This window comes from Adiantum capillus-veneris, chromosome 10 (genome assembly GCF_014529385.1).
Source record: "Adiantum capillus-veneris isolate H3 chromosome 10, ASM1452938v2, whole genome shotgun sequence".
NCBI classification, from domain to species: Eukaryota; Viridiplantae; Streptophyta; class Polypodiopsida; order Polypodiales; family Pteridaceae; genus Adiantum; species Adiantum capillus-veneris.
The window spans coordinates 137,990,903-138,016,307 of NC_140940.1; the positions used below are offsets into that span (position 1 = coordinate 137,990,903).

The 25,405-nt window shown below is 41.8% G+C and overlaps 1 protein-coding gene and 1 pseudogene across 1 annotated transcript; one reads left to right on the forward strand and one right to left on the reverse strand.

Annotated features, from left to right (window-relative positions):
- Positions 1-534: 534 nt before the first annotated feature.
- Positions 535-1,642, forward strand: LOC147449723 (uncharacterized). The gene is made up of 2 exons (XM_086522073.1): positions 535-1,233; positions 1,348-1,642. Exons 1-2 carry the CDS (start codon positions 1,098-1,100, stop codon positions 1,419-1,421), a joined length of 210 nt encoding a protein of 69 aa, XP_086378199.1. The 5' UTR covers positions 535-1,097; the 3' UTR covers positions 1,422-1,642.
- Positions 1,643-1,772: 130 nt separating this feature from the next.
- LOC147449724 (uncharacterized) lies at positions 1,773-3,085 on the reverse strand (annotated as a pseudogene).
- Positions 3,086-25,405: the final 22,320 nt, after the last annotated feature.

Consider the following 25,405-nt stretch of genomic DNA (forward strand, 5'->3'; position numbering starts at 1 on the left):
CAGCCAGCTAAACAATTCGTTTCGCGGTACTTTTCTGTCAACCAGTTAGTCACACGTGCAACTTTGAAGAGCATCTTTCCGATATAGCCCTTTCTTCCTGCATCAAAAACTCCAACTTATATGTGTTGTTACCTAGTCCTCCTCCTCTTCTTCGCAAAAGTTTTGTCCATTTCATTGTAAAGCAGTCATTGCATGCTACATTCAAAGTCTTTCCTATTCTCGTTTGCTTAATTCCGTTCTTAATTAATCAACTTTTTCGCATACTCTTTACATCAAATCTTTTCAGTGCTTTACACTCACTTGTAGTAACAAGATTTGTGCAAAACAAATAATAAACGATCTCTCTCTCTCTCTTCTTTCATTTCTACATTCTTCTTTACATTGTATACTCTTGTTCAGTGCTTCCATGAGAACAAAACAATAGATACATTCCTATATGTATGCGTGACTACTACTCACTTAAGCTAACAAGATTTGTCGAAAAAAAATAATAAGCGCACGCACTGTGTCTCTCTCTCTCTCTAAGGGAAGTCTCTCTCTCTCTCTAAGGGAAGCTCTTTCTAATTGCAATCGCCTTGAAGGCTTGTACCCTTACACCAGATTGTTATCCACTTCCGGTTATGCATGCTAACGAAGTGCTCTAGTTTCGCAATCGTTGCAGGGCAGCAGAGGGGCTGCCAAAGAGGACACCGCAGAGCAGCGAAAGGTGACTGTGGGAGAGACAGTTCTTCTAGGGTTTTCAGGTTTGGGGAATGGTCCTTCAAGGAAATCAGGAACATTATGTAATATTTGCGGCCACATTGTGACCCACAAATGTCGGGAGCCATGGTGGGAATGGTAACGAACACGGATGTGTCTTGTTTCTTCCAATGGTCAGGTGTCGCCATGTTTGTAGATCCCTCTTTCACTCTGTTTCCTGCCGCATGTGGTGATGGTGCCGTTGGGGTTTCTGATGTTCAGCTATGTTTGTCTTCCAGTGACTGTTTTTCTGCAGGTGCATCTGAATGTAATGGAAGTGTTTCCATAGAACCAGTGAACATTCTGTTGGTTTCAATGTAGTTGGTCTGCCGGTATTACTTCAGAAGGTAGGGCTTTGAATGGCAGAGGTAAAGCCAGTGACGAGGAAGGGATGGCTGCTTACTCAAGGGTGCCAAAGTGACAACCATACCATCACGTCCCGAGCTATTATCAGAGCTATCTGCCCAACTCATGCTCCACAGCCAGCTCCACAAGGTATACTGTGACATTTTGCCAAGGCTATGCACAAATGCTTGTTCGCAGTTTTCATTGGTTGTGGAGTCCAGCACGATTATTGTCATACATAGCATCTCAGAGGTCTGTCTCCAGTGCTTGTTGAGTGTTGTCCTAGGGGATGTGCAGCACAAGTTCTCTTGCTTAGCCTCAGATGCTGGGAGTTATGACAGTACAAAAGCGCTTGCTTCGTTTCGGAAAGGGATGTGATGATAGAGCTCCAGCTTTCAAAGCATGGCGAGGCAAAGTACGGAACTTCTGTGTACTTGATCCACATTTATATTTACGTAACATATTGGCCCCTGTGACATTTGAACAGGTTTGGTTTAAAAGACCACTTCTCTAATTGTAAATCTATGACTCTGTGAACTAATATGTCTTTCATGTTGAATTAGCCTCCATATTTTAAATTTCTGATGGCACCGTAGATGCAAATGAACTCGTTCAGGCACAGACATATCAGGATTCATCTATGAAGAATTGTCTGAGTTCATGAATAATGAGACGGGCTATTTTTAAAATGAAGCCTTGAAGCCCATTCTATGATAGAAGGCTTCTTCATCTCAGATAGGGGAAATAGTGATTGAAAAAGTATCCTACAACCACAAAACCAATGGGGTATCCAATCCCAATGGCTTCCAACGACACTCTCTTTGATGCGAGATAAAACCTGGAATTGGTGGCGTTTGTGGGATTTTCTTCAGGTTGGTCAACCTCATCTGAAGAATAGCATCGTTTGGAAAGAGGAGGGCCACATAGATCTGGATTGCCTATAAAGGAGTTCTTAGTTAAAGTATAGAATTGAGCTCCCTTTGGTGTGGGACCTTCTAGGGACGGATTGTTAGAAACATTGGAGCTATTCAGGGATGTACGCTGAAGGAGCTCGGTCCCTGTTAGCTGGTTGTTGGAAAGATCCAACCACTCAAGTGTTGATATGTTGGCTAGCCCCTTTGGAATGGGCCCACTGAGCATGTTATGTGAAACATTGAGGCTGAAAAACCTTATGCTAAGATCATCTTGTAGGCTAAAAATATACAATGACATATCGGTGAGAGATCCCATCACATCAACATCTCCATTGTTAGCGATAATCTGCTTTAATCTGAGTGCGCTCCATCTTGCTTGGTATGCTAAAGATTCAGTTCATGGAGGAAGCGAAGATTTATCACTTGCTACAAACATAGCGAAGGGTATGATGCCTGACAAACGGTTTCTCGAAACATCCAGCACTGCAAGACCGCTTAGATTTGTGACACCAGGTGGGATGACACATTCCAACTCATTCTCTCTCAAGGTGATTGCCCACAAATAGGGTGTTCCATCACTGCCGAAGCTGTGGATCTTCCTGTGAGTCTGTTGTAACTCGCATCGAAGAATTGCAATGATTTTGCATGTGCTAAGGACGCAGGAATGCTTCCAGAGAAGTTGTTTCCTGACAAGGACAAATACTTCATCCCATAAAGAAAACCAAGTGATTCTGGTAGTGTCCCGGATAGTAGATTATTTTGCAAAGAAACAGTGGCAAACTGTCCATAAGTGGTTACAATCCAACTGCAGGTGACATTGTTGATGAAGCCAGGTAAGACTTGTCCGGACAAGAAGTTGTCCGATAGATACCACTGGAAACCACCATGTAAACAATTCTGAGCAATATTTGATGGCAAGCTACCAGACAGATTGTTGTGCGAGGCATCAACGAACATAGACATGGTTTGATTGTATATGATCTGAGCTGGTAGGCTTCCAGAGATGTGATTGTGGGAGACATCCAGATAATAGGAGTACAAATTTGAAGTTCATATATTCAGATTACCCCAAACACTTGGTGGCTGAGCTCCAAAGAGGTTCAGATTGTTAGAGTTGTCGAGCATCACCAAACTTGCAGAGACGTTTGCGAGTAAGCAAGTAGGGACGGTCCCCACAAATTAGTTTGCAGACAATGATAGTGCATAGAAGAGAGACTAGTAGACACATTACAAATAGCATCAGATAGACTTCCACCGAGCTTGTCGAATGAGAAATCCAACTTATTGAGGGCAGTGAGGTTGCTCAAGGATGAAGGTAGCTGACCTTGAAGGTTGTTGTAAGGACATGGGTCCTACGAGCAAGGTCACCGGCACGGCCAGATAGTGTGTACGCTAGGGGGAGTCTATAAGATAGCATGGCTTGGTGAACCATGCATTAACCACCGTCCTTCACTGGTATCCGAGCTATTTTTAGGAAAGGGGGAAAAGCGGGTTGCATGTGTATGTACGTACTGTTTCTATCCCACGGTTTTGTAAACAGCGACGTCTCCGTTATGCAACAAAAAAGAAGGTAGACACAATTTTCTATGCGAGAAGAGAGACATCGACAACCGACCGCACCACTTATACCCTCCACAACGGGCAACTAACATGGGCGATCAAGGCAAACTCGACTGGTACCGAGGCTCCAAACTTCCGTTGGCGTCGTTGGCTATGCGCATAGGAAGACCCGCTTAATCCTTACATGAAGGAAGGTTGAATCCATCCCATGAGGGTAAGAGGCCAAAACTTTACTATCAAGCTATTGAGTCTTGCTGTGTATAAGTAGGATAGATAGTATACTTGTGTTGAAAAGAAAGCTAGAAGGAAAGGGAAAGCTTCAAACTTAAAGGAAGTAGTTTCACTCTTCCTTTTCACTTCTTGGACGAACGTAAGTTTTCCTCAAAAAGTTCTTTTTTCCTCAAGGAGGTAGTTTCAAAGTGAACAAAAGCCTTCACAAAAACGTCGACAAAAACGAAATTTTTGTGAAGAGTCAACAAAGGTGTTCTTACGACGAACGACACGTAAAGCGTTACAATTTTCGCAAGGCGAGGTTCGCATGCAGTGCAAATCGTACAGCATAAAAAACACAAAGATTTCAAGCTTCACAAGGTAGAAGTTGACGTTTTTTTTCTCTCTCTTTACTTTAGTGTGTGTTTATCATGACCAGTGAGGATATCCCACCAACACATACTTTTGATTTTGAACACGTAGATCAAAATCAGGGCACCACGGGTACTGCTGACACTAATATGTATGACGATGATGATCTAGGAGATCATGGCTTTGTAGATATGGCTTCTTTCAAGGTTTTGGAAAATCGCCAAAATGTACTTGAACGCAATCTCTCTGCATTCAATGCAAATGTTACAAATCTTATGGAGCTACTTGTGAAATTTATGAATTCACAAACGGCTCAAGGAGCCACAAGTGGCACGGTTCAAGGAAACCAAGCTCGCATGACTCAAGGAGTTTAAGAGACAAGTGCTTCAGAAGATATAGAAGGTAATAATGCATTACTTAAAAATATCACCATTCCTGAGTTTCACGAGGAAGGGTGTGATCGCAACAAAGATGCGGTCAATACGTTCTTACACAAATGGAGTGATATTCGTAGATTGAGACACAGCTTGGATATAAAGACGTTTGTGGAAACAACTTTATCTCTTAAAGGCAAGGTCTATAAGTGGTGGATGACATTTCCAATAGATGCTCGTACTCTGTTTTGGGCTGCGTTTCAAGCTTCTTTCTCCAAAGAGTTTTTGGACTCCAATAAAAAATATAAGAATTGGTTAGCATGAGATGCATGCCGCATGTCTGGCCTCTCTCTCACACAATATCTTTCAGAGTATCGGGAAATCATATTGAAACTAGAAGATCTAGATGAATTCCAAAAGATACGAGATTTTAATAGGGGTCTTGACAAAGACTATCTTCTTCATGTCAAGACTCAACATCCAAAAACTTTGGAAGAAGCAATCGATCATGCCCAAAGATATGATGATAACCAAGAGAGAAAAGGAAATGTTCCCTACTCTAAGAATAATTTTGCTAAGAGCAATGTGGCTAAGAGTCAATGGCGAGGTAGATCTCCCACACGTTCTAAGAGGAATAAGAGACAATCTACCTCTTCACGCTCACAAGAGACTAAGAAGCCTAAACAATCACGAGATACTCCACGTGGGTCTCTCAGCACTACTGATTTTGAGCATGCAAAGAAACACAATTTGTGTTTTAGATGTCTTTCGGACCAACATAACAAGAAAGATTGTCCTCTTTCGCAAGGCAAAGAAAAGGCCATGCACACGGTGCAACGCCTCACATTAGATTCATCTCCTAAATATTGTGCTATAGAAGTTCTTCATATAGAAAAAAAACACAAGTGTTGTATACCTGCTTCAATGTGGCAGCCCATCTTTGGCCCCCATGATTTGATTCGCATGCATGACACTATTAACACTAGTTCTGTAATCGGACACTCAAATGTCCTGAGACACTTAAGTGTCCTGTTTTTCTAGCAACTTGTTATAACTATTTGGTGAATCTAGAAAAAAATTTCATAGGTACGTTCACATGTTAGGTCAGCTATGAAGTGAAGAAAATAGCCAAATTCTACTTTTGCCAAAATTAATACCAAATTAAGATTATAATGATAAGTTTTAAGATGAAAAAATCATAGAAATTTAGTGCAGTTTTAACAAAAATTTCATAAATTGAATATAACTTCTCATCAAAATAATATTTTGCATAGATTTCAAGGTGTATAGATAGGAAAAAACTTATTATAGCAAGAGATTGAGCTTCATAACCTACTTATGGAACTATATTTTTGTTATAATCAAAAGACCAAAATCTTGAAAACGTTTACAAAGAGGAAAATTTTGGTCTTTCAAGGCCTCTTTCATTAACATGATGAGGTTATGGGACAAAACATAAGATGTATAGTGTATCTATAGGTCAATAGCCATCAACTAAGCATTTTTCAAGGGTTCAAACTCATAGGAATCTAGTAATTTAAGCTCATTTAAAAAAATTGTAGTGCGTAATTTCTTGCAAAAAAAACATTGCTATGAAAAACTAATGAATGTGTACATAAATCTCCCAATTGTGTCCATATGAGGTATTTGTATACAAATAAGTGAGATGAATGAAAAAAATCCAAAAGTGGACTTTATTTTAAGACTTATCTTTGATAAATAAAAAATCATAATTACAACATGTGCAGTTTTTTGGATATGCCATAAATCACCAAATGTGGCTTGCATAACCATTGAAAATTATCACCTTATGTAATGGAGTCATAGATCTAGTATATTGTAAATTTAGATGAAGTAAATGTTTTTTGTGATCGTTAATTGAATTTGTGAATGTTGCATATTTGACCCACATGACTTTCTATATTTAATTCTAGTCACAAAGGATTTTTTTTCTCACATGACAATTGAAAAAGTATCAAATACACATATAAGTAGTTACCACGGATTATTGCATGCACCCTGTTCATTTTTTTCATAGGCTCTTTTCATGAGTGTAGTTACTATTGAGGTTATGATCAAAAGTGAGGGATTATAATTTTTGTAAATACTTTGATTAACGTTTTATAAGTTTGCAAAAGCATTTCTTGATATGTGTTCTAGATATTCATGTACCATTTTATTTAAATTCACAAAAAAAGGACACTAAAGTGTTCTTTTTGGTACCAAACTAGTGTTAACAGACAACATGTTCGTATTTTAGTGGATAATGGTGCAACTCATAACTTCTTGAACTATAAGCTAGTCAAGAAATTGAAGCTTACACATATTCCCTGCTCTCACAAGTATGTGGTTAAACAGATGTCTGGCAATGATAAAGAAGTATGTGACACAGTAGTTCAAGGGATTGAGCTTATTGTTCAAGATCATATGATGACCCTTGACTTTCAAGTTATGAACATGGACTGTGCTGATGTTGTTTTAGGACGGGACTAGCTGCATGGTTAGGAAACACATTGCACACTAGTTATGAACACAACTCCTTATCCTTTATGGCGAATGGTAAACATGTGCTTTTGCTTGGTGAGAAAAATACACCATCTGCACCTCTTATATGTATAGCCGAGCTCTCTATCTTACAGAAAACAGATTTAATAGATGAAGTCTTTATGTATTACTGCTTGTCTCCAAGTCTTGTGAATTCTTAAGAGCAAATGCGGTGAATTCTAGTAATGGTATGCAAAGTGGAATGAATTCTAATGATAAGCAAAGTGTTAACAAATCTAACGAGCAAAGTGCTGTCAATTTTAATTCTATAGAGCAACGTGCAACTGTTGTAAAACAAACATTACAGGAATTACAAGATTCTCCATCCCAGCATAACTCTAGTTTACTTTCTACTTTTGCATGGTAAAAGCTGACTCACTTACTCACGGAGTATAGTGATGTATTCTCAAGTGATTTGCCGCCGGGTTTACCCCCTACACGTGATGTGCAGCATGGCATAGATATCTTGCTAGGCACTAAACCGGTGAGTAAACCACCTTATTGTATGAGTGCTAAAGAAGCCAAGGAGGTTGAGAGTCAGTTGGATGACTACCTCGCTCGTGGTTTCATTAGACCTAGCACTTTGTCTTGGACATCACCAATTCTATTGGTAAAAAAGAAAGATGATACTAAGTGCATGTGCGTAGATTATCGCGGATTAAACGCCATAACCATCAAGAACAAGTATCCTATGCCAAGAGTGGATGAGTTGTTTGATAAACTCCATGGGGCAAGATACTATACAAAGATAGATCTTCATTTAGGATACCACTAGGTGCGTATCCTTTTGCAAGACATCTCCAAAACTGCCTTTAGAACACGGTTCCGACATTTTGAATATTTGGTTATGTCTTTTGGTTTGACCAATACTCCAACTACATTTATGACACTCATGGATAATGTCTTACGTCCCTATCTTGGAAAATTTGTTGTGGTTTTCCTTGATGACATTCTCATTTACAGTAAGACTGAAGATAAACACATAGAACACTTACGATTTAGTGTTCAAACAGCTACAAGCTTACGTGCTGTATGCTAAGCAAAGCAAGTGTGATTTCTTTAAAACAGAGATACATTAACTCGATCATGTGATCTTTTATTCTAGCATCAAAATGGACACTGACAAGGTTGCTGCCATTCTTCGATGGCCACATCCCAATACCGTTTAGGAGCTTCAAATATTGGATTCTATCGATAGTATATTTGTGATTATGCCAAAATTGTTGTTCCTATGACGGATCAACATAAAGCAAAAGGTAAGACCTTTTCTTGGGAAGAAGCCCAAAAATATAGTTTTGAACAGCTCAAGGTAGCTGTAGCCACCTATCCTAGCAATTGCTGACCCACTTAAGCTGTTTGTGGTAGAGACTGATGCTAGTGATAAAGCAATTGGTGCGGTACTTCTCCAAGAGAGAAGACCTATAGCCTTTGAGAGTAAAAATTTAGATGGAGCTCAACAGAATTATTCTGTCTATGAGAGAGAGCTCTATGCCATAATTCACGCTTTACAAAAGTGGCGACACTATTTATATGGTGCCAAGTTTAAAGTAGTTTTTAACCATGAGAGTATCAAATGGTTTACTACTCAAACGGACTTGAAGAGTCGTAAAGCTAGATGGACAAAAATCCTTCAAGATAATGATTGTAGGCTACAATATCGCAAGGGACGATATAATGTAGTAGCGAATGCACTAAGTCGGATGCCTCAGATTAATTCACTTGTTTTCACGAAAATAAAGAGTGTATTTTTGGAGATTACGTGGCAAGTGTGCACAAGATCAATCATATGCTAAAGTGTAGAGTGTAGTTTTAAAAAGGGATCCCTCACACTCACATGTCTATGTACAACTAGATCAACATGTCTCTGCACGAGCAGAAAAAAACTCCAACACACATAGCTCCACCCCTACTCGGGAAGAGCTTAAGCGATGGAAGAATTTTTCCATTGATGATAGCTACTTACTCCACAAGGATAGAGTATGTGTGCCAAAGGACTCAAACACTAGGCGCCAAATCTTATTTGAGTGTCACGATAGTCCAAGTGCTGGTCATCCAGGTATTCGTAAGACGTTTGCCTTAGTTCGAAAGCAATTATATTGGCCGGGCTTACATCATGATGTTCAAGAGTACGTACTAAGCTGCCAACAGTGCCAAGTTAGTAAGGCAGAGTGCCTCAAGGTAGGTGGCCTTTTACATCCTTTAGAGATTCCATAAGGTAAGTGGGAGAGTATCTCTATGGATTTTGTAGTAGGACTACCTACTACAAATCATGGCCATGATGCCATATAGGTAATTGTAGACCGTCTCACAAAGATGGGTCGATTCATTCCCACTAAGACTACGGTTAAGACACCGAAATTAGCACGGCTATTTGTAAAACATATATATAGACTCTACGGTCTTCCAGCTAATATCATTAGTGACAGAGATCGAAAGTTCAATAATCACTTCTGAAGAGCTGTGTTTCAAAAGTTGGAAACTAAACTTAATCTAAGTACGGTTGATCATCCAGAAACAGATGGTCAAACCGAAAGATTTAATCAAGTGCTAGAGGATAATGCTACGCGCGTACGTTAGCAAGAAGCAAACCAATTGGAAAGACTACTTACCTATATTGGAATTTGCTTATAATAGTTCAAAGCATGTGACTACATGGTTTAGTCCATTTATGCTTTTATATGGGTTTCAACCTAGATCATTCGTTACGGTGGGGTTGGATAAGGAGAAGATAGAACAAGCGAAGGATTTTGTCTAAGGCCATTTTGACATGCTTCGAGTTGCTCGATAGAATTTTAAGCAAGCTCAAGATCGATATAAGAAGTATGCAGATGAGCATCGTCGTCTTGCTAATTTCGAAAAAGGAGACAAGGTTTTTCTCAAAGTTTCGGAGCATTCAGAAAGCTTGAAGACGGGAAAAGTTTCTAAACTTTCACCACGCTATTGTGGACCATTTACCATTCTCAAACGTATAGGTCAAGTGGCCTATAAGTTAGCTCTTCTAGAGCACTCACGAGTTCATCCTGTTTTTCATGTTAACCGTTTATGAAAACAACTAGGACAAAATGATAATGTCATTGACATAGGTGTGTTAATTGACCTTATTAAACCGCCAAGCATCCCTCATGAGCCCGAAAAGATTTTGGATTCTCATGAGCTTCACACTAGACATCATGTCGGACGACAGGTGTTGGTAAAATGGTTAGATAGACCTGAAGAAGGTTCTACATGGGAGAATGTCTCCGCACTTAAGAAACATTTTCTTACGTTCATTTTCAAGGATGAAAACAATTCTCCAAGGGGGGGGTAATGTAAGGACATGGGTCCTACGGGCAAGGCCACCGGCACAACCGGACAGTGTGTACGCTAAGGGGAGGCTATAAGATAGCAGGATTGGGTGAAGACTAGCACATGCATTACCGCCGCCCTTTTAATTGTTTGTGAAAAGATCTAAATATAATAGATCTCCCAACCTTCCAAGAGATGGACAACTGAAATTATTTCCATTGAGGAAAAGTCTGTGTGGATGCCCATTTTCATCCTTGGAGTATACAAACTCTAGAGATTACCTATATCAGACTATGCAATACAGCCACTAAGATTATTGCTACTCAAGCTCAATTAAGGTTATTGATACTCAAGCTCAATTGAGAGAGAAGAGACATATTTCCAACTGAAATAGGTATATTGTCAGAAAAATGCTTGTTGGAGAAATCTAAATAAGTAAGACTACTCCACATCGACAAGGATGCAAATGGAAGGGGCCCAGAAAAGAAATGCTGTGGAGATCCAGTTATTGGAGGTGAGTGCTTGCATTTGAAAGTGCGGAGACTGGATTTCATTGCTAATGTTGTTTTGAGCTACGCTAATGTAGAGAATGTTTGTGGGAAAAACAGGCAAATTGCCGATGCTGGATAGCCGGCTAAGTGATAAATCTAGTGAGGCATGCTTTTCCATGCATGGGAACCCCCCCATATTTTTTTCTCTTTTACCAAAAATATTTCCTATTATATAAGTTACTATTGATTTTTTCTTCCCTTTTTCACTAACGTTTTAGCCTTTATTAAATAAATAATACTTATGCTAATCAATCACGATGTAGCATAATAAGTAAGCTTTCTTTGTCGATCTCTCTTTTGACCTTATATATTAAATATATATATATATTCTAGTATTTTTTAATATATTTTTTTCATGTATATATATTATTCCACTCTACCAAATATTTTATTCACTAGTTTTCATTTTCAAACCTCAACCCCACTTTCAAATTTCAATAATACCTCCATCTAGATGATTGCCAATCTTTTCAACACTCTAGGTCATGTTTTCATACACATGAAGGAGCTTACACTTGAAGGCAAGAGAGAAGTCCACTCAAAGGGGACCACCAAAAGACTTTTGCAGCCACAAATAATACATTATTTGGCTGAATTTTTTAAGTAAAGAAGAACCCCGAATCTGAAGGAGCGTTCAACATGAAAGATGTAGCTCGTGATCTCAACTTTTAGCTCAATTTTTTTCAGAATTTTTGGAGTTATGAACACGGAGATATGATTTTTGTAGTGGACCCCAGTTTTCTCGTGAAATGGTGACACAGGCCATCCCCACTTTTCTTCCTTCTAGAATGGCTATGGTTCTACAAGTCTTCAAGCATGATTACAAGAGACAAGGCTCTTTTAATGAGGTCTTGGCTGGTCTAGAGTAATTCTATCACCATTTTTGGAGGATCCATCCTCATCAACAAATATCCACCTTCGACAACCTCTCTTATAATTTTCTTACCTCTCTCTTCTCTCCCTAATAAGCTTATGTCTATCCAAAGCTAGACTATTGTAAATATTTCCTATCCTCCACATCCTATCCACATTCTCTCTTCTCTCTCTATTGACTCTGGTATTTTAAATAATGAGGAGACAAGATGGGAGCCACAGTCACATGCACCCCATTTTCCTAGTCACCAAAGTGGGACACTCACCTCAAATAGAAATATTGCTAAATCCTTCCCTCCTTCCCTATATAAGGAGGCCATGAGAGCTCACTTGGAGAAAACACACACACACACACACACACACACACACACACACACCTATCCATACACACTCTTGTGCTACATGCTTGTAGCATGAACCCTAATCACATAATCACAACACCATCATCATCACCATCACCATGCACAAAAGATGAGCACCACACCTCCACACCACTTGTAATTAAGGGTTGAAGGCACAATTTCAAGAAGAAGAAGGGTGGACACACTCATGATATTCCTCGCCATCAACTCCCATCTCTCCATTATGCCTCCTACGATCTTGTTCCCTTCTCATTTTCCTGCCATACGCTACCTATTGTATTCATCTTTTGCAAGCAATCAACACACTCCATCTTGGTGCCATACTTTGTGTCCATCGAAGCTCGAGTGCCAGGTGTAACGGTAATCGATTTGAAGTGGGAGAGTCAACCAACGCGCCAAACCCAGTGGATATACATAGGCCAAGTGCCAAGAAGAAGAAGGAGGAGGTGGAAACCATGTCCGCAACCTACAACCAACCAACAACAAAATGGAAGGGGCTCTGCACAATAGAGAATCAACACTATTCTACTTTGAGAATCAGGTAACTCAAGTCACCGAGGTAATTATCATAGTCAGTTTTCAAGTCACACCTGATGCTGCAGCACAGATAACAGAAGCATTGGCTCACACTCTCACTAGAGAAACTAGGGATCTACTGAGTTTGTTTCAGGAAAGAACACCACCCTCTCCTACAAGCTTGGACAGTGACTAAGCACCTCTAAGCTTCACATGAATCAGGACAACCTACCTCAAGACAGATCACACATACCAACACGTGTACGCTCAATCAAGGTAATATTGGACTTGAAGATTCACTACCAGCACGTCATTGACACCATGCCGGGTGGGGAGCCGTTTTTTGAGGTTCTGGCATCAGATCAGCCATTTGTTTTACCTTTGGTACAAGGCAATGTACCGTTTGAATTTTTAATCTATGTCCTAGTATAATAGGGTATACACGTCTCCTTGTAAAGAAGAAAAAATTTTGCAAGTTAAGAAGTGTGTCTTTCTAGCTCTCTCTCAGTAATCATGGCAAGTGTAGCATTTCCAACCTTTACTGGTAAGGTGGGCGAGGATGCTGCAGACTTTCTAGACAACTTGGAAATAGCATGTGTCATCTCTGCGAGAGATGATGATGCTTCGCGCTTGCGCATCTTCCCACTTCTAATGAAGGTGGAGGCAAGATCATGGTACAATGCCTTGGCACAAGAAACCAAGGAACGGTGGGACTTATTAAGGGCAGCCTTTGTCAAGCGTTTTGGAGAGGGCACAACATCAGAGAAGCTATGGCAATTGTTGACAGAGTTGAAGCAGGGCAATATGCTAGAATACGCATCATATGAGTCAAAGTTTGTAGATTTATGGGGGCGATGGGTTGCATCGCTAAGAGAGGATGAGGGGGCACCTGATTTCCTAAAGAAGGATCGGTTTGTGGCTGGGTTATGGCCAACTCTTAAAGAGAAGGTGAAGGGAAGGTTTCCTGTTACGTATGAGCTAGCAGTTGAAGTGGCCCGCCTTAAAGACAAGAAGTTGCGCCTACAAGCCAGGAATATCGATGGAGAGGAAGCCGTTAGGACCCCACCACCTCTAGCACCACCTACAACAGTCGCCTAGAGGATTCAACCACAAGAACCAATTGAAGATCAGCAAGACCTGCTCAATCGAATCACCAATAAACTTGAGAATCTCTCAGTCCATTTGATACAACAAGGGCATGCACACAATCGCAACCAAGAGCAAGGGAGAGGACAACGAAGGCAAAACCAAGAATACCACTGCTACAATTGTGGGGAGGATGGTCATGGCATGTACTACTGTCCACAACCAAGGAGGCAGAATTTCAACAGAGGAGCCAGACAAAACCAGGTTTCACCACCAAGAGCAAGACCACCACCACCGAGGGCACCACGACAAGCACCACCCATGCAAATCTTACAACCACCGATTCAACCACAACCACCACCACCACCAGCACAACCTCTCATTCCACCCTTACCCCCACCACCAGTTGGCAATCAAACAGTAAGCGTCATCAGTCTTGAAGGTAAAGGAAAGGAGAAAGTGGAGGAGGATAAGACCAAGGTTAAAGGAGTAGATGCCATTGGGGTAAAATGCGCTAGGCATGGTGAATCTTCTCAAAAGGAAGAAAAGATGAAGAATAAAGGGGAATCTAGCAAAAATCCGTCCAAGTCACGACGTAAAATTGACATTGTAGATTTCTCTTTGGGTGAATGTTCTAAACCATATGATTTGGTTCAAGATGTTTCTGTGCAGGGCCCAAAAATCACCTGGCCCCAGTTACTCCACCTAGCACCTAGGGTGAGGAGACAATGGACAAAGATGGTTAACACGAGGCGACCAAAGCCAAAGATAGCTGGGGCTATCTCCGGGAGGAATCTAGACGACATACTACCAGTGATGGATGCTTACATCAAAGGGCAACACATCTCCAATATCTACATCGATGGTGGCGCACAAATATGCGTCATGAGTGAAAAAATGATGCACCGTTTGGGTTTAGAGGTGAGTCGGCCGGCACCATGCCGAGCCAAAATGGCAAATAATTTAAAAGTTCAATGTGTTGGTGTCATAAATGCAGTCAGGATAAAGGCATTCAACACCGAGGTAGATGTGGACATCTTTGTCATGCCACATAAAGGGGAGGGCTACCCTATCATTCTAGGGAGGCCTTGGCTTATGGCTATGAGAGCTAAGCAGGACTGGGACGCCGGCATAATCCAGATGAAGGATGCAAAAGGGTGGCCAATACTTTACGACATGAAGAAAGGTCGGCAATGCGACATGGATCTAGAAACCTCTATGGATGGGTTTTCTAGTGGTGACTCTTCAACCACTTCAGAGGAGGAGTCAACAGGGAGTGAAGGAAGTGATAGCTCCATTGAGGTAATGGGCCTCACATTCAACCACAACAAGGTGGACCCTTCAAATTTGCAACCACATGTGAAAGTGGTGAAGACACTTCAACTACCCCTATGGCACGAGATTGATGAAAGACTCATGCAGAGAAATGCAATTGAGGTCTACTGGCACTTTAGGTTTTCCTTTCTAACTGTGAACATTGTGTGTAACATTAATTTGGGAAGCTCTTTAAGTTGGGTTGCGACAAGAGTGGAAGGATTGACATCAACAACCAGTGGAATCAATCTAGGACACACCAATCAAGGAAGAATGGTTTTGCATACTAGTGGTAACATGGAGTCATTTTTCAAAATGTGGTTTGCAGTTTATCTTTTGTACATGGTGGGCTCTCTTGTGCAGCAGGCATCAACCATGCAATCTATCCATGTGGGCAACAGGTCTCTATCAATTTGGCATGAAGAAGGAAAACAAGCAAGATATGAGGATTATGGTTTCTTACTCCCTTTTGGCTATGTGTCTGGACGAGGAAGCCATGCATGGTCCCGCTTTGGAATACTTTCAAGGACTGATCAAGTTCTTTCCATACCTTCTATCACTTATGCAAGAGTTAATTCTTGTGCAGCTTGTGGACTCAAGAATCATTATAAGTGTGATCTTCTGAAGAGGACAGTATTGCATACAATGGATTTACGCTTAGTATGGGACCCAGGTGGACACCAAAAAGAACTTTGGGGAGCCTCATGCTTCCAAGGGATCCATTATTCCCTACAAGGATCTACCAGCCAACCAAGGAGAAATCCTACTCTATTTCAACATACTCAAGAACAAAGCTAGAGGCATGAATACCTCTAGCCTTAGGGGGAGGGCTAATGAGGCATGCTTTTCCATGCATGGGAATCCCCCCATATTTTTTTCTCTTTTACCAAAAATATTTCCTATTATATAAGTTACTATTGATTTTTTCTTCCCTTTTTCACTAACATTTTAGCTTTTATTAAATAAATAATACTTATGCTAATCAATCACGATGTAGCATAATAAGTAAGCTTTCTTTGTTGATCTCTCTTTTGACCTTATATATTAAATATATATATATTCTAGTATTTTCTAATATATTTTTTTCATGTATATATATTATTCCACTCTACCAAATATTTTATTCACTAGTTTTCATTTTCAAACCTCAACCCCACTTTCAAATTTCAATAATACTTCCATCTAGATGATTGCCAATCTTTTCAACACTCTAGGTCATGTTTTCATACACATGAAGGAGCTTACACTTGAAGGCAAGAGAGAAGTCCACTCAAAGGGGACCACCAAAAGACTTTTGCAGCCACAAATAATACATTATTTGGCTGAATTTTTTAAGTAAAGAAGAACCCCGAATCTGAAGGAGCGTTCAACATGAAAGATGTAGCTCGTAATCTCAACTTTTAGCTCAATTTTTTTCAGAATTTTTGGAGTTATGAACACGGAGATATGATTTTTGTAGTGGACCCCCCCCAGTTTTCTCATGAAATGGTGACACAGGCCATCCCCACTTTTCTTCCTTCTAGAATGGCTATGGTTCTACAAGTCTTCAAGCATGATTACAAGAGACAAAGCTCTTTTAATGAGGTCTTGGCTGGTCTAGAGTAATTCTATCACCATTTTTGGAGGATCCATCCTCATCAACAAATATCCACCTTCGACAACCTCTCTTATAATTTTCTTACCTCTCTCTTCTCTCCCTAATAAGCTTATGTCTATCCAAAGCTAGACTATTGTAAATATTTCCTATCCTCCACATCCTATCCACATTCTCTCTTCTCTCTCTATTGACTCTGGTATTTTAAATAATGAGGAGACAAGATGGGAGCCACAGTCACATGCACCCCATTTTCCTAGTCACCAAAGTGGGACACTCACCTCAAATAGAAATATTGCTAAATCCTTCCCTCCTTCCCTATATAAGGAGGCCATGAGAGCTCACTTGGAGAAAACACACACACACACACACACACACACACACACACACACACACACACACACACACACACACACACACCTATCCATACACACTCTTGTGCTACATGCTTGTAACATGAACCCTAATCACATAATCACAACACCATCATCATCACCATCACCATGCACAAAAGATGAGCACCACACCTCCACACCACTTGTAATTAAGGGTTGAAGGCACAATTTCAAGAAGAAGAAGGGTGGACATACTCATGATATTCCTCGCCATCAACTCCCATCTCTCCATTATGCCTCCTACGATCTTGTTCCCTTCTCATTTTCCTGCCATACGCTACCTATTGTATTCATCTTTTGCAAGCAATCAACACACTCCATCTTGGTGCCATACTTTGTGTCGCTTTGGATACATGTCATTGTGAGTATGGTATATTCTTGTTCCTTGCCATTTTCTTTCGGCTTATGTTAAGGTGTGCGGATTCGCCACCACACACACACACTCTCTCTCCCTCTCATATCCCTATCATCTTGCTACTTCCATCTTAAGGTGTGCGGATTTGCCACCTTTTGTATGAGAAGTGAGCATACTTGCATGTATCCCTGACCTCGTTATCTTCCTTACTACATGCACGCGTAGCGAGCCCATTCTCACTCACTCACCACTCCTCTCACCTTATTCTCCGACCACCCCATTCCACATTTGGGCGTGGATCTTGAAATTGTTTTCCATGCATGCTTCATTGTGTATATGTATGCGTCCTAGCCGCATATCTTGCTAGGTGGTGCCCCTATTTTGTATTCCCAATGATGAGGCCATTGTGCATAGTCTTGGTGTAGAGGCCACCGGGTCTATATTTTTCACTTCCGCCTCTCACTAGATGCTCAAGGCCAGACATGTTGGGTGATAGTAGGCTTGCTAGAGGGCCTGTGAGTTGGTTGAAGGAGATGTCGAAAGCCTTGAGTTGTATCATACTTTCCCGGAACCAGGTAGGGTGGATGTCGCCTTGGATTTGACATTGCGAGACAAGGAGAGTCTGTAATTGGGGACCTAGGAGTTGAAGCCACTCACGATTTGACTACATGTTGCTAAAGGATTAGGTATTTAGGGGATTCAAGTCTAAATTTAACAAGAGTAGTTGAGAGAGTTTGGTGGTAGCTTGCATGAGCAAGTTCTGAAGAGCATCGTAATAACTGACTTCACCTCGGTACAACCTGACTGCTCCGGAGATAGTGGAGGTTAGGGATGCCTTGCTTCAAGCAAGGAGGTAGAGGTAATACGGCAGGAGGGGGTACTCGGAAAAAATTGTGGGAGAAGCCCAAGCTGTGTGTCAAGGAAGACCAATTACAGAGACTTGTGATGCCTATGCCATCGAGTTCCAAGTATTGGAGATGTGAAAGGTTGCCCCATTGTGGCGGGATGGTGGTGGCGACTTCAAGAGAGCGGTCATTGGCAAGATTGAGGTGGGTGAGTTGGGGCAACCAGCGAGGAGGGTGAGGGTGATGTGGGTGACGTGCGCTGAGGCGGCATCGCATTCAATACCTGACCATTAACAACAATTTTGATTGCTGATGTTCCATTGCACCCAGCCTACTTTTAAGTTTTTTTTAAGACACCCGTCCCCAAATTTCATATGCTGGTGGGACCCTTATTAATAGTCCTATAATTGGACATTTAAGTATCTTAAGACACTTTAGACACTAAAGTGTTTTGTTTGTACTACCATCAATGTTACTCCAAGCATGATTTACCACAAGGTAGAAAGGTTCCAGTTATTTCTCAATTTGTTGGCTTTGTCATCAAGAGTGATCAGTAGGGGATAGTGATCCGAAGTGCATGAGGTAAATTTAGGTTTGGCTTTGATTTTGTTGAACATGTTGGCCACTTGCATGGATAAGTAGCATCTGTCCAATCTAGCTTTCCTAGCTAGATGATCCCTACTGTAGTTTTGCCATGTGAATTCACCTTCTGTCCCTGCGTCCCAAAGGTCTATTGTCAAGACTTGAAGTTCAAGAAGGAATCACCTCAATCTAATCAGAGGCCTTCTCCCAAGGTACCACACCAGCTAAAGGTTGGAATCTGGCAGTAAAGAAGTCTCAACATTATCTCATCAAAACCAGAAAAGCAGTCATCCTGGCAAGAACGAAGAAAAAGGACCAAATGTACTCAGAACTGTGCATGCTGGAATTGTCCTCTACAATGAATACATAAATACAAAGCAAAATCTCAACCCTAAGAATTCAATTGAGGGCTGAAGAAGACCTTTCTCTTCAACACTCTATTCTCTTTTTCAAGGAATGGTGGGTGGGCAAAGTAGATAGACCATCCAAGGAAATGTGCAGAAGTTTAAGAAAGAAGAACACTAGAGAGCGAGTTCCAGGACTGGTCACAGAATTGGAAACAACTTTCTCTGAAGAACATAACCTCCAGTTTGTCAAGGAACACTTTCAAAAACTCTTCATCCCCAAACAGATCATCACTGAGGAAGTTACAGCCAATAGGGCCATCATTTGGGCTTACAGGAAGAAGATCATCCCAGAGGAAGAGACTCTTCTAATTGACTCCCGCATTAGTGAAGCAGATCTCTACTCAGCCATTGAGGCTCTTAAACCCAATAAAACCCCGGGTTTGGATGGGTTTCCTGCAATTTTTTTTCAATGATTTAAAGATGTTCTAACTCCCTATCTATTACAAGTTTGGGAAGAAGCAGTTAAGTTCAAAGCCTTGCCTAACCTTATCAACACAGGGGTAATTAAACTTCTTCACAAAAGAGTATCTAAGGAGGACTTGGGGAACTGGAGGCCTTTAACCATGTTGAACACTGCATACAAAATATTCACCAAAGAAATAGCAAATAGGGTTTCTGTTCACTTGGCCAAATGGATCAATGAAGAGCAGAAAGGCTTCATTAAAGGTAGAAGAATCTTGGAAGCTGTCATATCCTTGTGGGAAGGTATTGAGTATGCTGAAGAATTTAACTAGGATTATGTTTTTGTAAAAGTGGACTACGACAAAGCTTATGACAGGTTGGAGTGGTCATTTATCCTGGATAGAATTTCTCACATGGGCTTTGGCAAGAATCTAGTCAACTTTGTCCGAACCCTCTTGGGGAATGCTCATGCCAAAGTTGCTATCAATGGCATGCTCTCTGAAGCTTTTGAATTGAATAGGTCAGTCAGGGAAGGATGCCCTCTTGCCCCTCTTTTGTTTGCAATAGTTGGGGATGGGCTGAACTGTCTGGTAAAGGCTTGGATGGATCAGAAACTTATCCAAGGAATTTCTCTTCCTAATTCCAACAAGCAACAATGCCTCTCCCATTTGCAGACGACACAAACGGGTTACTGAAGAATGAAGACTGCTCACTCAGAAACTTCTGGGAGGCTCTGGCCATTTTCTACTCAGCTTCAGGTTCCAAGATTGACCACTCCAAAACAGGTGTTAGAGCTTACGTATCTCCCATTCCTGAATGGATGGAGGAACAAGGATGCAAAATCATCCGGAAAGGGCTAGTCTTCAGGCTATTAGGCATCCCAATGGGATTTGGAGTTTCTATGAGGCAAAGATGGTACTTGGTGCTTGAAAAGTTCAAAGGGGAACTAAACAGGTGGATTGGTTTCCAAATCCAACATTGCAGGAAGAGTGTTTGTAATTAACCATTTCATAACTGCCTACTTGCTCTACTTCCTAAGTTGTTGGAGACCTCCTGAGTCACACCTCAATGAAGTGGCTAGAATATACAGGAATTTTCTCTGGGCTAGTGATCCCTTCAAGAAAGGAGCTGCCAAAGTTAGCTGGGATATATGTACTCTCCCTAAGAAGCAAGGTGGGTTGGGGTTGAGAAACATTGGAAAATGGGATGAAAAACTAGCAATCAAGGTCATCAGCAGGGTTCTTCTTCAACTTGAGGCAGAATGGGCCACTCTTCTGTTCAAGAATGTGAAACTTTTCGAGGTTCAAGGGACTAAACATTGGGTTAACTTACCCTGGATCACCATCTTCTTTGGGCCTGTAGAAGTCACCCCAGTGGGCTCTCCCCTACTCAAATCTCTCTCGCAAGCCTGGAACAAGTGGGGGCCCCTCCTTACGTTCTGCCAAGGTTGCAGACAAGATCAGTTCAGTAGAAAGGAAGAATCGATTTGGTGGACCAGAGATCCTATCCCCCAAATCTCATCCTCTCAGGTTAGGACAACAAGAGGACTTCACAATAAAGGTTTCATAACTTGGTCAGATTTGTCGGACCCCGCCACCAAAAGCTGGCTTTCACTAGAAAAGCTTCTCATCCAATCCTCTCTTTAGCCTTGGGAGCTTCAATTGATAGGAAGGAGAATTTCTATCTTCCCCAAGGAACTCTTATGGATCTTCAAGGTGTCGTGTCCCCCCTCCCCAAAAGATGTAAAGTGGAGAGGAGGTGCTGCCTTAAGCAACCTCCTACCCCACCAATGGAATTGAACCCCCCGTTGCACATTACTCTGAATAAGAGATGGAAGTTATCCCTAAATAGGAAGTAGTGGAAGTTTAAATTCCAAGCAATTTGGCACAAATTCGGTTTTGCTGTGGTTGATTCTGCACAAAGCCTTTTGGTCCGGGGAAAAAGGTAGAAGAACTAGGCAAAGTGATGGCCTCTGCCCAAGATGCAAAAGGGCCATTGAGGACATTCCTCACCTGTTTTTGAATTGCCATGCTAACCTCCCAATTCTCCAACCCTTGTTCGACACTTTAGGTTTCACCCCTAGTTGGAAACAATTACTTCTTGGGGACTCAATGAGGTTCTTAACTGAGTTTTGGGCTGGAAGTAGGCCTGAGTTCCTTTGGGTTATCTAGTTATTTAGAAACTCCTCCTTATTTGTAAGTTCTTACCAGACACCTAGTCTAAGAGCGCTCTTTGCTGGCTGTCATGTGGAAGATGCATCTCTAAAACTTGACCAAGGCAGATTATATAGAAGTAGAATTTCAGTGCTCAAGGATGCAATTGAATACTTCACTTCTCTGGATGCAATTACTCAGATGCCACCCCCATTTACATGACATATGAGTGGGTGCAGGAGATGTCAGAAGAGATCCATGAGTTTGCAAGGAAGGTCAAAGAAGCCAGGGCCTTCGTGGCTCACCTTCAAGCAAAGATTAATAGTTTGTAATCTCTTTCTATGGTTTGCACTTACAAGTGCTTATGGATATAACGATCCTTGTAATTATTGCTTTTAACCCTTCCTTGTGTAAGTCGATGTAATCAGTTGCTTCCTACTTAGTTCAAAAGAGCTTTTTTGGTTTTGTTTTTTTTAAAAGGGTAGAAAGGTTAGGACAAATGAAAAGAAGAGTGAGAAACCTAGCGATGGCGTAACTGCCTAGCGACTCCGAGCTGTCTTTCGCCCCTACCCCGCCCTTGGGGAGATGACCTCTCAGGTCATCTAACCCGCTCTAACTGCTGACTCGAGATCCCCCAAAATTTGGGCGTTGGGCGGGTTGCCCCATCAGTGTCTAGTGCATAATAATTCCCCGGCCGCCCATGCAGGGGGAGTAAACGGATTTCACCAAAAGATTTTCACCCACTTTAACCCTACTGGAACATTCCCATGCGAAGACGACCAACTCTTGCATGATAGCATAAGCAAGCTCCAAGCGGTGAGATAGGCAAGCCAGTCTACCGGGTTCTTCACACAACCATTTTCTGCCAATCCCCTAGCAAGGCTACATCATGGGTCTACTGAAGGCGTTGTCGCTGCATCCGCCCATAATGCTGCCTTTGAGTCCCAACCAGGAGGAAGCGAAGGCCCTCATGCAAGAGGCTCTGACAAGATTCCAGACGGTAAGCCTTTGGTCATTCTACCTGCGGTTCAAGTTCAGAAAACCCAAAATGATTTAGAAAATCGAGCCCTTATAGGGTTGTTAACTATCCCGCAACCCCTGCCGAAGTTCTGAGAGGTTGGATTAGGAATCAATGGGGGGCTATTGGGACGGAAGTAGAGACCATACATGCTCTACTCAAGAACCAATAGGTCTTTGTGTTCAAGAATGCAAACATGGCCTTTAGGGTTCTGAGCTCAGGACAGTGGCTACTGCGTACGTCTCCTCTGTGCCTATTCAAATGGCACAAGGAGTACAATGCAGAGAGAGATGCGCTCTCACACTTCCCTGGGTAGAGTTTCCCAACTTGCCACTGTATTTTCACAACCACCTTAGGGTGATTGGCTCTCAGCTTGAAAAGGTCCTAGGAGGACGCACAGGAGGGGACTACATCCCTTCCTGGAACCCTCAAGCCTTAATCGAGATGGATATCTCAGAGGACCTCCCGAAAGCAACGGTGATTGTGCTAGATGACGGGGAATGTTTTGAACAACCCTTGAGCTACAAATACCTACCAAATGCCTGTTTCCACCGTGGAACTAAGGGGCACTTTGTTCGCGACTGCCCTATCAAAAACCCGAAACCAGATCAGACCCAGACCAACTTTGAGAAGAGTGAGCGCAATAAACAAACTCCCTCGGCAGCTGTCCCCCTAAGACCACCAGGGTGTCACAACCCGTTTCACAAAATCAGTCAAATGATAGAGCTAAACTTAGACAGTCTAACAAATATGCACTACTAGCCTCACTTCTAGAATGGAAAGACTCTGAGGTGGCCAATTCTATTGAATTAGACTTCGAGGAGGATGACGACACAAAATCTCGACTGGAAGATCAAGTGAACAAGGCGGATAGAGCCACCACATAGATCTTAACAAAACCTTCAGCAATAATGAGCACAACAAAGAGAACATCGCCCCTAGCCAAGTAGGGAACCCCGAGGTAGGCCCCTCACTCATGGACGTACACAAAGATAACAAACGAAGCCATAACTCAGTAACTCAGCCCTCACCTAGGGCTCATATCAAAAATCACAAAGATAGAAGAAGCAATAAATGAAGGTGCTCTCTTGGAATATAAAGGGGTTGTCTGACCCTAATAAAGCTAAGAAGATTAAAGTATGGATACAAAACTATCCTGTTGAAGTCATAGGCCTTCAAGAAATTAAAATAGCAGGACAGAAGATTGCTCAGAGACTGCAAATGATATCCAAGGAACATCAGTGGTTCCACTCAACTCACACAAGAGGATTGGGAGGAACTTCCATGGGGATCCCTCCGAGCTGGAAGATTAATCAACAGCTGTCGTCACGAGAGTAGTGGGTAGCACTAGCCATCGAGACCCCAATCAGCTACTTGATGGGGTCCATTTATGCAGGAGGCTCTGTCAAAGACCGAACCAAGTTCTGGAGTCAGCTCGCTCAGCTCAAGGGACATATCATCCTATTTGGGGACTTCAACATGGTTGAGTCCATGGAGGATTGATACCTAATGAAATGGCAAACAATGGCAGGTACAGAACAACAAGAATGGGAGAACCTCAATGAGCAACTAGATTTATGGGATGTAGGCACACTTGGTGAATTCAGATGGCAAAACTACTCTAAAGGAACGCTTGCTCAAAAGGCTAGACTAGATAAATGCTACTTAACCATGCCTCTAGCTAGGAAATTCAATAGAGTTAAAGGAGCACCTAGACTCATCTCCTGCACTTTTGATCACTACCCCTTGATCATCACTTTGGATGTTAAATGCAACAAAATTCGGAATCATTGGTTTCACACCGACTCATCTCTTTTTCGGCTAGGGGAGGTACAAGAAAGCATCAAAGAAATATGGGTTCAAGCTTTCTTGAAGGGAATCACGCCAGCAAAAGCTTGGAATCTGGCTACGGCCAATACACAGCACTCTCTAGTCACATTTAGGAAAATGGTAACAGAGATACGAAGGAAAAGAAAGGACGCCATCTACAACAAGCTAATAGAACTAGAGGCATGCAGCACGGAGGAAACTGACTTTCAGAATAGAATAGCGACTCTTAGGCATCAGCTTAAGATAGAGGAAGACGTTATTCTTCACCATACATAAGTATTCTGTCATGAATGGTGGGCAGGTAAGGTGGAAAAACCTACCAAGGCTATGTTCGGGAGCCTTAGGAAGAAACAACAGAGAGAGCTAGTCCCAATGCTGGTAGGTACTACAGGAAAATCCACTTTGGAAGAGAAGAACCTAGAAATAGCCAGGGATCACTTCGCTCAATTGTTCAGTCCACCCAAAGGTCAAGATGAGGCTATTACTCTTGCAAGGGGAATCATACAGAATTGTAGGAAAAGAGTAGTCCCACCCCACGTAAGTGTTCAACTCGACTCGCAGCTCTCGATAGGGGAAATCAAAAGGGCCATTGATGCGCTCAAGCCACAGAAGACCCCGAGAATAGATGGCCTCCCAACTGAGTTTTATCAAACCTTTCGAGACATTATCGCACCAATCTTGCACATAGTCTGGGAAGAATCTGTTAAACATGGGGCCCTCCCAATACAGCTTAACACAGACATCATCAAACTGCTACACAAAAAAGTCCCTAAGGAAATT

Excerpts from the sequence above, each read along its gene's own strand:
- LOC147449723 (XM_086522073.1), top strand. The coding sequence starts at position 1,098 with ATGGCAGAGGTAAAGCCAGTGACGAGGAAGGGATGGCTGCTTACTCAA. Across the intron at positions 1,234-1,347 it reads TCCACAGCCAGCTCCACAAG|TGCTTGTTGAGTGTTGTCCT; the intron begins GTATACTGTGAC and ends GTCTGTCTCCAG.